This window comes from Coloeus monedula (genome assembly GCF_965178545.1).
Source record: "Coloeus monedula genome assembly, chromosome: 4".
Taxonomy (NCBI): Eukaryota; Metazoa; Chordata; class Aves; order Passeriformes; family Corvidae; genus Coloeus; species Coloeus monedula.
The window spans coordinates 29,365,529-29,381,660 of record NC_138784.1 but is presented as its reverse complement, the minus strand read 5'-3'; the positions used below and the strand labels follow the sequence as shown (position 1 = coordinate 29,381,660).

Genomic DNA, 16,132 nt, shown 5'->3' with positions numbered 1-16,132 from the left:
CTTCAGATTCGGTGTCAATAGAAAAAATTGTTATTGGGTCACTCAATAGCCTACATGAAAATACACTAGCCTGTTGCTGGGCAGCAGTTGATTCTGCAAGCATTTTCCCTCTTCCTGTCCCAGAGTTCTGGCTGCTTTTATTCAAGGCCACGTTGTGGGGAGTGCAGCTGCTTAGCCTTGGATCAGACTCGTGTGAGGAAGAGCAGTGAGATGTCTGGCCAGGGCCATCCCACCTTTTGCAGGAGCTGCATGTGAGCTTAGGTCCATGTCCTGACACTTGCCTGAGCTGTGCTTTAGGTATGTCTGTGCCCAGCAATGCACCCTTACTCATCCTCAACCACTGACCCTCTGGAGCGACCTTGTCCTGTCCTCATCCCTGTAAATGTTCTGGGATTTGCCCTGGGATGTGGCTGCTCACAGTCACTGCCACTGTCCCTGCCCTACTCACCTTATCCCAGTACTCCCTGCCCACTGCCCCCCGAGCTCTCAGCCCACCTGCCATGGCAGGACAGTTGCTACTATCACAGAAAATTAATCTCAGAACTGGAATATTTATGATTAGTTTCAGCACAAAAGCAGTATTTTGTTTTGTCATGAACTGAGAACCACTCTCTCATCTAAAACAGCCTTTCTAAAATGTGTCTAAAATGAAAATTAATAACATTTCAGTATCTGTCCTATTGTATGGAAAGTCTCTTTCTGTCTTTTAATAATATCAACTTTATTAACTGTCATTCACAGTTACCTGTTTTCCTTTCAAATACTTACTGACAGACATATTGGTTATCTAGATGTGACAGTATCATTAATAGTATCTGCTTTTCATATAAAATGTTATTGAGTTTTTAAATAAAAACACTTTGAAATATCTGTCTGAAAGTGCTGCCCCTTTACTTAGTCAGAGATCCAGTTTAGTTGCATCTTACCCCAGTCTTCATTAACAGGTCATGGCTCAGACTGTATCTTTTCTTCTGTACTGCACTGTTATCTTGGACTCCTCTCACAGATCATTTACACCCTGTAGGCTTCCTTGCTGATTGATATTTCTTGAAAGAAAAATTCCCTCCCACCTACTGAGTGTATTTCCATGCATAATATTTCAATCATTTTGCACCAGCTACAACACAGGCACCAGCAGTGTCAAACATCCAAGCAAGGTGCGCACTGTTTGACTCAGATTGGTGCAAAATCTCTGAGCTGCAAGTCATGACAATGCTTCAAATATTAACTGCTCATAAATAAGGGCACTATTGTTCTTCCATAGACACTACTACTAGTTCATTCAGTTGTTTAGAGAACAATACTAACGTTAGCTCCTTTCATTGCAGAAGATCTTCATGTGCTGACTGTGGAAAAGGCTAGGAATTGAAGCCCATAGGATTTAGAGAAAAATTAATGTTTAAGAAAATATGATTGAAAAGAAGTATGGAAGAAGATACAAGCCTTATGAGAGTTCTCTCCTAGGTCCTATTGATATATCACCAGTATCACTTCCTTTGAAATTAACAGAAAGCAGAAGCCAGAAAGAGCTGTTCCTCATAATAAAATAGCAATATCAAGTAGTATTCTAATGGGTTGAGAAATCCCTCACAAGAGACCATCTGTACAACAGACTTTTTAAAAAGTATATCACTGCTTTATCTATAGAACATTCTACATTAGGATAAAAGGTATTTGAGTCTTTTCTCTCTGAAAGGTGGTCAAAAAAACACAAATAGAGCTTCAAAGTAAACACATATGTGCCAGAAACATCAAGGTAAATTCAGTAGCATGGACTATTAACAGTTTTCTCTGATCTTCTCAGACAGATGGGGAATTAATACTATGTTCTCCAAAGGTAATATCACTATCTGGTGGAGCTTAACAGTGTGTGTATCAAAATCAAGCTTTTTATGTTCTGTAAAAGGAGGATGAGATTACTTGACTTTCACAGCTTTTTAAATGATGGCTGTGATTACAGTGAATTTACACTTGTGTTCGTTTGGAAGAAAGATCTTTTTAGCAAGCATATAATGCTTTCTTTTACACTGCTGTCCCATTCAAAAGCTTTAAGCAGCATTTTTGGCAACTTATATGAAACTATCAACTATGTAGCTAAGAAATTTTAGGTGATTGTAATGGGGGATATGTAAGTTCTTTTTTGTTTCCTATCTTTGTGAGTTGTCTGTTATACATTATGTACTTTACAAATGTGGCCAGTTGGAGTCACGTTGCTGGAAGAGAAGATCATTTCTCCTCTGGACTGTTGAAAGAAAAGGCTCAAAAGAATGACACTTCTGAAGCCCAGGGAGCCTGGCTGGCACAGGGGCACCACATGAAGTTGGTGCCTGCAGTGCCTGGGCAGAAACTGAGCCCGCAGTCAGGGGCAGAGGGGCAGCTTTAATAGTGGATGGGGACAAATCACAAAGGACCTGAGAAGACTTTGCATATGCTGCTGTTGAGAAAGGCACTGAGTGGAAACAGGGTCTGCCAGCAGAGACACAGCGGGTGAGGAAGAACTGTATATAAACCCTTTGGTTTTCTATTCTGTCCACCCTGTCATGTATTTCAAAAGTTAACTATTCAAGCTTGTGTTCTATTAATGTTTGACTTTTCTTTCCACTAATCAAAAGCCTTCTGTCTTCTTGTGGAGGTTGCTAGAAAAAGACAGTGCAGGCACATTCACTTCACAGCACTGCCTGATTCAGGATCTTGCCTCAATGGTAGGTCCAGAATACCCCTGAGTTCAGTGTTTCCTACCTAAGATTGTCAGAATTTCAATAGGCTTCCTTTCTGTGGCTTTTTTCTGTCTTCCAAATTTAAAGGAAAATAGATGCACACATGGGGGGTTTTGTATTTGTTTTGTTTTTTTTTTTTTTTCTTTTTTTCTGGAGAAATGTGAACCATTCCACATCCAGGAGAATGAAGAGACCTCCTAGTTCTTCATCAGACACAATATATGAGACAAGGAAATAACAGTTGTCTTTCAGTGATAATGTATGTAACAGTTCGGGACATATCCATTGCATAAAATATAATCTTAAGAAGATCAAAATCTGAAGTTTGTGGACTAAGTTTGTGGAATAATCTAAGTTTGTGGACTAATCTAAGTTTGTGGACTATGACCTTTGATCTCTTGAAAAAGTTTATGTCAGCTCCTTCAGGTTGTCATCCTAGTCTGGTTACGAAAAAAGGGAATAGCATTTCCTCTCATATAGCATATTTCTTTGCCTGCTGACTATTCTCAGAGCAGCCAGTAGACATTGTGGAGTCAATCACAAATAAGAAAGTATAAAAGAAGCAGGAAGATAAGTAAGACATATTGTATGGCAATGGTGACAGGACCAGCAGCATGCTACCATTATCTTCACGATACAGATAAATGTCACTGCCTCATGTCTAGAGTGGCCCTCTGGCAGGCTCAGATAGGAAGAAAAATGCTTGTGATGCTGCTTTCATCAGGCAGTTTTGAAGCACATGCCTGGAGAGGATATTTAGTCTGTGGGACCAGTCTGAAGCTAGTCTGAAGTAAACACCTTCAACTAAAGCTTGCATGTATCTAACTGCTTTTACTGAATCGTTCCTATTGTGCTGCATTACTTAAATAACGTAGACTACTCATTTGTATTTCAGACTTGAAAAATTCATGTGTTATGATGGATTCTAACGCTTTTTTCCTGTCCTTACAGTTAAAGGTCTTGCAAGTGGTTCAGTGAGCATGTGAGTGGCCTCCCTTCAAACCAGGAAACTAATTCCCGGAGGCATTAGAAGCAGGGAAAACAGCAAAGTAGAAAGCACTTCCTTTGAATCCTGTTTTTCATCTTCACGTCCAGCAGACCAGAAACAAGGAGTCACAGTCTGAAAGGGTCGTAAACATTTTGCAGCATCTCCTAGTTTGGAAACTGTGTTAGGAATGGAAGTGCTAAATGGGAGGTAATTAAACACCAGGATTAAAATCAGCTTGCTGAGCTCGGGGGTGTCTAAGCCAATAGCAATATAGCAACAGCAAACACATGATTTGATCTTTCTCTGCTATATACACAGCATAGCTAATGAGCACATGCACAGTCATTCTGTTCTCCTAAATGCCAGACTTACTGTGCCTGCACAAGAGTGTCACATATGAGTAGTAAGTCCAGCACTTTTTGGAAGCAGAGCTTTATCACTCTTATAACACCACTCACAGACAGGATGTGCTCATAGCCTGCTCAAATCCTACTTCTTGTCTACTGCAAAGCACCCAAGAAAAGAGGCTGGCTGCCTGCACACCACTGCTATTCCCAATCCTGCTTTGTGCTGAGACCTCTCTGTGCAGGAAGGAACAAGCTGCTTTAAGAATAGCTCTGAAGCCAGAAGAAAGCTGCTCTCAGCTAACATCTTTCTTCCATCTGTCAAATGAGAGCATGTGTTCCCATTATATGCTGGGAGAAGGAGCCATACACTGAGCATCCCACACAAAACCAATCCTTTTTCTTAGATAAATTCAGAGATAAGCTAGGATAATTGTCATTAAAAAAACACCTTTTGAGGAACCCCCGGAAAAGTCACTTGCTCATAGGTTTGGGATGCTGAAATAGGTGGACAATGCTCCTTAGGTTTTCTATGTAACTTAAGTGTGACTAAAATTTTATGCCATGACTGTTACTACTTTCTTAGTCAATTAAGCATACACTGCACACAATTCTTTTCTCATTATTATTTTTTTTCTCAAGGTATTTGCAACTTCAGTATCTTTTTATATGTTGTCTCCTCAACATATGTGAACTTCCTTTTAATAAAGCATATAAAATCCTTCTCCAAAAATTTATTGATTTCATTTTTTCATACAAAAATCTTGAATGCAACATTAAATTCTGCTATGAAATTTGCTTTAAGACTGATGCCATGTATAAAATACTTCCATTTCAAGAATTAATTTTGTAAGTGATATTTCTACTAGACTGTCTTAACCTTATGTTATTAAAATAAGCCATTAAGTGCTCTAGTTATTATTCATGTGAAACTTGAATAACTTAAATTACATTGGTACAAGATGATAATTAGAGCTACAAGCTCTAATCCAACAAAAAAAAGGGCATTTTGGAAAGAAGGATTCTAACTCAAAGGTTTCAACTCTACCTACCTACTGGTGAATATATCAGTTTTTCCTCTTATGAAATGTTCTTCTTAAATACAGACTTTCATGGGAAAACATTTTGAGAAATCCAGGTAAACATGCCTTTTATACCAGTTAAACACTGCATAGGAGACTACAGTGATTAATTAATCTATATTTGGCCAGAATGTGGGTATTTTTCCCTATTTAAAACTACTTCAAGCTCTAGAGAATGGTTCCTAATCAGGACACTGGTGTTTGACATCTAGAAATTCGTCACTCTTTAGGAAGGCAGCAATTACGAGCAAAAAAGACAGTCTTTCTTTTCAGCTACTAAATACCTGTTGCATTTCCAGGCTGCAGAGAAGAATATGTATCAGAATAACAAAAGGAGCTTTTAAAAAAGGTATTTTAAAGCCTTCACAATAGATTTGTTGCTTGAGTTTTACCCTCTAAACTTACTCAGTGCTGCCTGGGACTTTAAGGAAGTGTTGTTTGATAGGTGTTTTTTAAAGCACTTAACTTCCACCTCAAAATATGAGCTAAAAAGTATCTCAAATCAGGAAAGATTATTATTAAAACTAAAAATAACATCATCAACAATGCCATTAAGTAAAAGCACACAGAGTCATCTAGATTTAAATTAAATGAGGTACAGAAAAGAGGTATATGTTCAAAACAAACAAACTAAAAGAATTTTTATCTAATGAGATTCAAATTAGTGAGACTCCAATTATGGTTTGAGGTCTTAATATATTTAGATGGTATGCACTATTTTGAATGCACGATGACAGAGCTGAACTTATCAACACACAATATTTCATGGTTTGTTGCAAGATGTGAAAGTGTTTAAGTCTTTAGCAAGCTGTTGCGAATGCAAGGGTGCATTACATTACATAACACTTACCATGACCCTAATTTTTGGGCTCTATAACTATTCTGCCTTCAAAAGAACTCACATTTATATAGGAAATTATGTGCTTTTACAATGTAAGTTCTCTTACATTGCTGAGTCATTTATGCGGAGAAACATGATGCACAGCTTCAGCTTGCAACTGCCTTTGTTTTGGTGTAACATCCTTGCATCAAAGACATGTTAAAATGTGGTCCTTAGGGACTGCTTTTTGAGCTCAACAGGGAAGATGCTAAAAACTATCTCACCATTATTCAGCACATGCTTCAAGCCATTACTCAATTATCTTTGGTTCAGAATTCTTCTGAGTAACTGCATTACCATCTTGTTCTCAACTGGTTTCAAGAGTACCTCTAGATCTTAATTCTGTCTCACATTAAGCAGATTTTGAAAGGACTGCAGTTGTAGTTTTATAACAGAATCTGGTCTCAGCATTAGTAAACTCTCCAAAAGCAGACAATATTAGCAATGTTTTCATAAACACCAGTCACTGAGTGCAGATAGCACTAACATGATGATATATTAACAATTGATTCATTAATTTTGAAGAATGTAAACAAGACTACATGAAAGCTGATCTCTCTAAGAAGTATGAAAAACAGAATAAATAGATCATCAGCTAGGAGCTGGGCTAAAGATTACAAAAATTTTGTTTGAATGATAGCATTGCTGAAAAATTCGTAAATTCATAGATAAACCTTTAATATGTTTTGCAATTAATCAAATGCTACTTTTAATACCCTACTTCTTGTACCATTTATCTCATTTGTCTAACATGGTATGTGGCAAATGATTATCTTTAATGATCTTTGGTGTTTCTGTGCACAGACTCACACTGTAGTATATATGGATTGACTAACACCTCCAGGTACAGAAATTGCTTCACAACTTCTGATTTTCCCATACAAAAGAAACCCTTGTGCTCTTTTATAAGTCATCCATCCAGGAGCCTTGATGCATCAAAAAGCGTTTTCCAACAATGTCAGCTTCATGATCTAAACTGAAAAGTCTTTTAATAACTCTTGTCATTCTCCGGTATTATGAAACATCAAGCGGACTAATTTCTATTTACCGTGATTATTTCACTCATGCTGCTACCAGAACACTCAGTGCACTTTACACTTGGTTTTATTCCTGCCCTAGTATTTTGCCCAAAGTATCAGCATCACATGTGACAGCCTTCTGAACCTTACTGGTGTCTGCTATTCGTCATTCATTCTCCTTATAAAGTTTTACAAATTAAAGTAGTAATTTTCCACGCTAGGTCTGCTATCTCTTGTTTGGAATGGTAGTAGAAGCCTTCAGTGATATATTCTGGTGTGCAGAATATTCTACCACTGATTTTAAAATCTAGAGTTTGAATTAGGTAGTGCTAAAAATGGTTGGAAAAATGGCTGCAAGTTCTTCCGTCGGCAGCTGAGAAGCAAAGTTCATATACAGAGCAGAAAATTAAATACGAAACCTGCAGGAAGTCTCTGCATCTGACAGGAAAGGCAGGTATTAGGAAAACAATGTTTCCTCCAATGCTTTTAAGAGTACTTACATAAGGGGCAAAGTATTTCCAGGGCAACTGCTATGTTAAGACAGACAATCTGGAGTTCATGGACAGCCTTATTTACACATATGTAATGGCAGTCTATAAATAGGCTGAAAGGCAAAAAACAATTCAGATACATTCTAAACAGCCATCACTTCAAATTACAGGTTTTACTTTCCTTTGCTTTGTCAACTACATCCATACAAAGGGAGTCCAATGCATTGACATTATATTATGCCATATTTTCATATGCAAAAAACATGTCTACAGAACCAGTTATGTCTATCTCCATTCGACAAAGTGTTTTAAATAATGTCAAAGCTGCAGTGGTTGGTTCCCTCACTTGTATAATAAGAGGAACTATACCTTTGGGAGAAGCTGGATTGCTTGGAGTATTCTCTGCCTGTGCCCAGAATTAAGGATTCCTATTTCCAAGAGATCCTGGTCCTCCATCACGTTGCTTCCCTAAAAATGGGAAAAAAAGATGGAATAAAAATGAAAAACTTAACAGCTGCCCTCAACAGCCTGAAACAGACCCTTCTGTCACACTTAAAAGAGAACACTTTGCTTAACTTACAGTATCTGACAAGAATAATAAATTACTGATGACTGGATTCATTTTCATGATGACAAAATATGGTGGAAGGAGCTTGAACCCATGGACACTGCTAGCAGCACTGCCAGTGGAGAAATTGTAGCTCTCACTCAAGCCAAATACCAGATGTGAACATCCTTTCATTTGACTGGAACCAAGGACATGACAGTAAAATTGTTCAGAAACTCTCCATTTTTTCAATTCACCTCCTACCTCACCTAGCTATATACAATGTTCATTTTTCTCCAGATAGAAAAGAAACCAACACAGAATAAGATGAGGAGAGTGGATGAGCATAAAATTATTTAGTTCATTGATAGTAAAATGATGAAGAAAGGGACTGGTATCAACAAACCCTGTGCCGTCCCCATCCCCCTAAATTTAACTGCACCAGTTCAATCCTAACCTTACTTGTCACTGCTTTTATCTTCCTGCTCGTGGGCAGGTCAAATAGTTCCAAACACTCAAATAGCTGAAAAAGACCATCTGTTCAAATAAAACACAAAATAATTGCCCAGAAAAGGTAATGAAATAAACCTCCACAATTCAAGCATCTCTTCTTAGGAGTTGCTAGCAGTAGGAGCTACACAAACAAGATAACACAACTCCTAAATTCAAGGAGTCTGACACCACCTAGTAAGTTCAGCATTTGAAGGTCAATGATCCAAATGAGCCAGCAGTCACTATTGGAGGAATCCTTGGAGGCACTATAGTGGCTCAAAAGGGGAATCACAGAGAGAGATCAAGTCAGGATTACTGGAAATCTTGTGTTCTTTTTTTACCTTTTCATTTCAGAAAAAAATTCAACTTTTAAAAAATATATTTTATTTTTTAAAAGTTTCTAACTCTTACAGTTGAAAACAAAACCTGAAAAAACAATGACCTGTCCTGATCTCTTAGCCCTGTTGGAGTCTCATGATACTAACTGGTCACAAGCAAGAATTATTATTTGTACTCATTTAATTTGATCATGAAATAGGCTTTACGTGAGTAAATCCATGAAAACTTCATCTCTACCTTTCCATTTGGCTTGCTACTTCTGACTTAGCACAGCTCTTAAGAAGCAGCAAAATGAAAGGCAAATATGCACGTAACAGAACATGCTTGAACGCTTTGCTGAGTCAGGGCTTAATAAAGGATATAACTTCTTTCTGAATACAAAATCTCCTGTCCGAAAACATCATGGATTTCTTTCAAAAATCACACTGGAATAGGCAACACTTCATCCTGTTCAGCTGCTAAATCTTCACTCTTTTCAGATGGACTGATTAATTTACAGGTGTACCTCTGAGGACTCTCAAGTGCTACTCCACACAGTACCCTGCAAAATCTAGGCGATGTCTTTTTAAGGGAATCATGGAAACTTTGCAAAGCTATTATATTCTATTTTCCAGTAAGTGGTATGATTTAAGACTACATGTCCACAAGTCATACCCTGAAACAATCTGTGTGCAGCATTCAGAACAAGGCAGGCAGAAACCTGCTCTACAAGGAGAAGCTGTACAATGATGCTGGCTTCAGTAGACCACCTGGTGTAGGAGTGCATGCAGCATGGGCTGCGCAAACAGTGATAGTGATTAGGTGGGGGTAATACCCCCTTCACCTTCCTGGTAAACACATAAAAAGTAAAATTTCCTCTTTCTGCCTTTCCCTTTTAAGCAACCAAAAGGAGGCTGTAAATTTACATGAAAGACTCTTGAAAAAAGCCATCCATTTTGGGCTGGATTCTCCAGCTGCTGGAAATAGCTAGCATAACAGGATTTAAGGAAACTGAGCCAACTAAGGATCCAGTCCAAAACAAAGGCTATACATTTCCATTCATTTTAATAAATGCATCTATTTTGTTTGCAGCTACTGCTTTCACTTCATTTCACCGTTTTTAGATTTCACCTTCATTACTGCATGATGTTTACACACAATCATGGTGTACTCATCACTGTTTACTGGTGCCAGTAACCTTGGCATACAGCTTCAAATATTGCAATGTTTAAAACTCAATTAAACTAACAGGCACAGGAAAAATATTTGCACATAGTTGCTGCATAGCAGAGAAAGCATTGTTTTATTAATTATTCGCTACTGGTTTTTTCCTTATTATTACTTAATGTATTTTTTAAAAGTATGTCAAGGTTACAAATGCAAATATTTAAAACTCAGGAAAGCCTGAAGTTCATGTTGCCTCCTTGTTCCCAGTTTATTAAGGCAACAACCTTGTCTTTCAATGTGCCCAGATTTTAGAGCTTTTGCTGTGTCAACATTAAATGTCAACAGTAGCAGACATTCATCCCTCCTGCAAAACTGATTTTATTGTCTTCTGCCATGGAGCTAAAACAACTTTTCATCTTTCCACAAGAGCAAACCAGGAAAACTTAAATACTTAGTATAATCCACTATTGCTTAGCATAGAGGAATAAACTCATAGTAGCAGAGAGCTGCTGTTTGGTTTGCAGAAATACCTGTGAAGAGAAAGAAACAGTCTTTCCCCCACAGTCCTATCTCCCTAGTATCTGCTCACATTGCCCCACTTAATCCTAATCCCTGATTTTTTTTTTACCTGATTATTCCTCTCGTGCTCCTCCAGTCTCCTTCCACAGGCTCCTACACTGAGAGTGAAGAAAACTAACTTCCTTCTGCAGCAGAGAAGATACAAGGGGAAAAATTCTCTCCCTGCTCTTAGCTTCCATCTATTATACACTGGGCCAAATGTAACCTCAATTAACTTTACAGAGATGACACGGTAAATGTAATTAAAATGAATATGAATGCAAGACTGTCTTGTCACATTATTTCATCCTTAAAAATAGTTGAGCTACATTAGCTGAAATATTCACCAAAAAGAAATTATCCTAGACACCTAGAGAATTTTAGTCCAAAGACTTAACTTTTATATGCTTACATACAAAACAGGTTCTTATAACAGAAAATATGGGACAACAACCTTTACTGAGCTTATTATGCTTTCTGCAATGAAAACATAAGAGACTTTGTGATATTGTAGTTTCTTAAGTCTATAGGAAAACTCAGTTGGAAGGAAAACTTATTGGAATCAAAGCCATAAGAATACACCAGAATTGCTTATACAAGGACAGATTCAGATCTCATTCACTTCAGCTTACAGTGTTGAAATTCCTGTATTAGTAATGCAAAATACTCTTATGAACTAGAAAGATGCTGATTCTGAAGTTCTAGTTAGGAAAGAGTGTATCTGAAACCCTCCACCCCTCAGACTTGTGGTTCTGCATGACTCCCAGGATCATCAGCTTTTCACCTGTAAGTGCACACAGGAAGCCAATCCCCTGAGCAAGAAGGCAGCAGTTTCACAGAACAGCTGGGCTCAAGAACGAAGGAAAAAAGACTCTGCATGTGGGAGACTGGAGGCATATGAAAAACAACATAATTTTAAAAACCCAGAAATTTTGCAAAATTCTGAGATAGTTCCTATAAATAAGTTCAGAATAAAATGCATAATGATATCTTATGAGATAAAGATGTCACTGGCATTTATTTGGGTTGTTCAATACAAAATCACCTCTGGCATTCTCCACCTAAATACAGTCTTTCCCAAAAATTCTGGATTACACCTCAGGACCCACATGCATTCTACCTCCTGCAGGAACAAAAGAACTCTGAAGATAATAAAATATGGTGATTGAAGAACATATTAATTAGAATGGCAGGCATGACTGTGTGTTTCCCATTCTTCCTTTTGTACCTATGTTTTTAATCTTCCTTTGCATATTTTCTGTGCTGGAGAATTATCACGAAAAATTCTAATGTCTGGTTCTGTCGCCTAAGTAAAACGGTACAGAAGCTTTAAAATAGCTGGCGGATATATCACTAGACTTATCTGAAAATTCAACCACTGAAGCTGGAAGAGATGAGCTGTGGGAAACAAAACAACTGACTGAAAAAAAGAGAACAAATTGATTTTGCATTTAAAGCTTTCTTTCTCCCCTGCAAAGGAAAAAGACTGTTACATTAGAAATAGAAGATTTGGGGGGGGTTTTGCCTTTAGGCTGACAATGCAAACTTAACCAGTTCTTTCAGTGTTCATCTGTGTCAGCAGAAGAAGAAAAGTAGCAAACCTGGTACCTAAAGTTGTGTAAGAGCTGCTGCTCAACAGACTGAGTTGAAGTCATTTGCTGCACAGCCACTATTGAGACCAAGGTCAGCTGGAGATACAAAGTGCTACTGGAGGTAGCAACAACTTCTGGTAACATTTTATGCTTCTGATATACTGGAAACTGGTTTGACAAAGAACAGGATTGGTGTGGTTAACGGAAGGATGACTTCTGAGGTAAGTACTGGGTTGATGGGGCAGCAGTGGTGCTTGCATCACTCCCAGTGTGAAGGGAGCACTTTACACTTGCCTTTGCCCCCTCCCAGCCATCCATGTAGTAATCTGTGGCACCATCAACATAATGAGATCAGAAGGGACTCTGAGGAGCTGGTCCAGGTGGCATCTAGCATGCAGCAGTGGGTGGGATCACGGTGTATATGTATGAAATACAAGGTCTGGTGGGTGTTTGAAGTGCCTTGCCAATGTCTCTACCAAAGTGTACTGCACTGACTCTCACCCTGATGGACTGAGACCCGGCACTGAGGGAGCACAGCTGGGGAATTTCAGTGGAGTTGTGCAAAAGGCCTCATACTATGGCTTATAGGGCTGCTGGAAATATGACCTGGCATAGAAAAGAAAATCTGCTGGGCTGTACACTTAGCTGGAGTATCCAGGAGTACCATCATTCCTGTCACTCAGATAAGAGAGGTAGGAGCAGGGCAGGAGCAGACGGGAATGTTCTTCCATTACACATGGTTGTAGACTGAAGTCAGAGACAGAAAACTGAGATCAACAGCACCAAAGATCTCTATTCCTTCTTACTTTCTTCCATCCCAAATGCATAACTGGTGAGAAAGGGAGCATGTATCTAGTGCCAATGGGAATAAGGATTGTTACAAAGCACATCCTCAACTGCTCACTTAAACCAGCCTCCTCAATCTGAATTGCTTTGTTTCTCACCCACCTAACCCCAATATCCTTCCAAACTGCATCCCTTGATACAGTGGACATCTAAACTGTCCTCTGACTCAGAACAAATTAAAGACATCTCACAGTGTTATAAGGAACACACTGAATAACCAAGACTTTTCTTTTTCCTAATCTAAAGCACATGCCAAAAGGTTTTTTTTGACACAACACAGTTTTTCCACAATGTAAAAGAACTTATTTCTTAGAAACTTGCAAGAAAGGACTAGAGAAATGTAACTTTCAGTAATGAGCATTGCTTCTTATTAGTGCAAAAATTTCAGGCGATGCGTCACATGTTTAATTTCTAAACAAGAACGGGCAGATGACCAGAATTTAGCAAGCTTTATTATAAGTGAAAAGGTCGCCTCTCACTAGTATTTCCACTGTTAACATGAAAACAAGATCTGTAAGAATGATTACTGAGTTAAATGCCCAACTTGTACTTTCAGGTCAGAAAGATTTATCAGATTCCTGAAGATACTGCAGACATTATTTCATCTAAAAGCCCAACAAGGTTTTGTTAGAAAAATCCCCTGCAGAAGCACAGAATTTTGTCTTGGGAGAAAGAGATTGATTATAAAATATGTTAGGAAGAAAGGACCAGGCAGGTTGCAAAATTATAATTTGATAACATTCTTCCAAAATTAATTTGTTATACAATTACTGATACTCATTCTCAATCTTCACCTTGCTCCATTGTCAGTCTTTACATTTATGAGTTTCTTAGCAATTAAAAAACCCACAAAACTAGAGAAAACTGGAAGAGAGTTTTTCCATGTTAGTGTCATTTAATCAGGAAGTAATACAAACTACTGCTGAAATGTTAACTAAAAAAAAGGCCATTTCACTCATAGATAAGGGTGGGATCATAGCACTTCTGTGTACAAATTTGCAACCTGCATTAAAAGTGGTGGTGTAAGCAGGACCAGTTCAAAAAGGAGTCCCAGCAGACCTGAGGCCTGAAAACTTAAGTTTTAAAGATCTCTTTCTAGTTCACATTCAGCTCTTCCAAAAATGAACCTGAAGCAACCAGTGCCATCAAAAGCTTTTCAAATATTGACATTCAAATGAGCATATAGTCACATACATTTCACACAACAGGAATAGTTAATTAAAGTGTAGTGGTAACTAAACAATACAGATAGCTGGGACAAGGATCCTTGTAGGAAGTATTTCTGCTATTTTTATCCCTCCTCCATGTAGCACTGATTCATTACAACCAACACAATTGTAACATGCAAATTAGCTGCACAGATAAGGTGGCAATTGAAAAAATTACCTCTGATGTCACACTTGGCCCACTTAATTGCTAATGCTGTGGACCCAACTCTGTCTACCTATTTAGTCATAACAATTCAATAATATAATTACTAATACTTACCTAAATTACATCTTAATGTCTTGAATGTATATTGTGAAGATAATTTCACTTCATTTGAGTAACGAAAATTCCAGAGGGTCTATATTGTACCATTATTCAGATTACTCGCTATAAATGCTGCTTAGCTTAGATGCTAAATTTCTCAAAGGACCCACTTTAAAAATCAATATTACTGTGAGCTAATTAACAGACTTATAAATTCTCAGAAAAATACTCCTTTCTCCAGTAAGTGTGTAAAGCTGTGGAGTGCAGGAAGGGGCAAAGATGGTATTTTCAGACATAACAAATATGTTGAATACCTACTCTGCACATAATACAGAGTTTTAACCAGCTAACACTGGTGGTATTGTAACAAATAAGGAGATGATAACAAAATAACAAAGTAACTTTTGTAATAAAATTAGGTGGTGATTGCTGCCAGCCAACATGCCTTCACTAAGAGCAAACCATGCCTGACAATTTTGGTGGCCTTCTGCAGTGTGGTTACAGCACTGGTGGATAAGGGAGGGACAACTGATGTTCTCTACCTGGATTGTGCAAAGCATTTGAAACTGTCCCACACAACATCCTTGTCTCTAAACTGAGACATGGACTTGACAGATATGCCTCTTGCCGGGTAAAGAATTAGCTGGATAGTTGCATTCAAAGAGTTGTGGTTAATGGCTCAATGTCCGAGTGGAGAGTAGGGATGAGTGGTGTCCTCAGGGACTGGCAGTGTTCAAGATCTTTGTCAGCACCATGGACAATAGGATTGAGTGCACCCTCAGCAAGTTTGTCAACAACAGTCAATACAGAGGTAAGGGATGCCATCCAGAGGGACCTTGACAGGCTTGAGAGGTGGGCCCATGTGAACCTCATGAAGTTCAACAAGGCCAAGGGCAAGGCCCTGAACGTGGGTCAGGGAAATCCCAAGCACAAATACAGCATGGGCAGAGAATGGATTGAGAGCAGCCCTGAGGAGAAGGGTTTGGTTGACATGACCTGGCAATGTACACTCATAGCCCAGAAAGCCAACCATATCCTGGGCTAAATCAAAAGAATTGTGGCCAGCAAGTCAAGGGAGGTGATTCTGCCCCTCTGCTCTGCTGTCATGAGAGCCCACCTGAAGTGTTGCATCCAGCTCTGGAGCCCTCAGCATAAGAAGGACATGGATCTCTAGTCCAGAGGAGGGCCTTGAATATGATCACAGGGCTGGAATACCTCTTCTATTAAAGCAGGCTGAGAGAGTTAGGGTTGTTCAGCCCCTCCTCTTCTGGAGAAGAACTATATGATCTTTAAGGTCCCTTCCAACCCAACCTATTTTATAATTCTACGATTCTATGAAATGTAAAAACTCAGTTCACCTCTCAGACTGTCCTACACAAGTATTTCCTTCTCCATATTTTTATCAACCATAATATAATGTTTTTTTAAAATGTGAGCCACCAAAATCACCCCAGAGAGCACAAAATGCAAAGTCAAAGATTCTAAAATTCTGGGCAGGATCCACATCTTAAAAATAGGTTATTCCCAGAAGTGGCCTGTCAAATAGCAACAAGGAAAACATGCCCAAGAACATACGTAAAATACGTTTCACACACTTAACGCCCTGAAGTTATGACTG

At 38.5% G+C, this 16,132-nt stretch overlaps 1 protein-coding gene across 4 annotated transcripts in view; it reads right to left on the bottom strand.

The window, feature by feature from the left end:
- ANKS1B (ankyrin repeat and sterile alpha motif domain containing 1B) overlaps nt 1-16,132 on the bottom strand; it is a gene marked incomplete at both ends in the record, with an annotated part of 412,015 nt that overhangs the window by 158,152 nt on the left and 237,731 nt on the right. For all 4 annotated transcript variants that reach the window (XM_082280940.1, XM_082280941.1, XM_082280943.1 and 1 more), the window contains one exon: nt 7,891-7,989. In XM_082280940.1, coding sequence (XP_082137066.1) covers nt 7,891-7,989 — 99 coding nt within the window. The remainder of the gene's footprint in view (nt 1-7,890; nt 7,990-16,132) is intronic.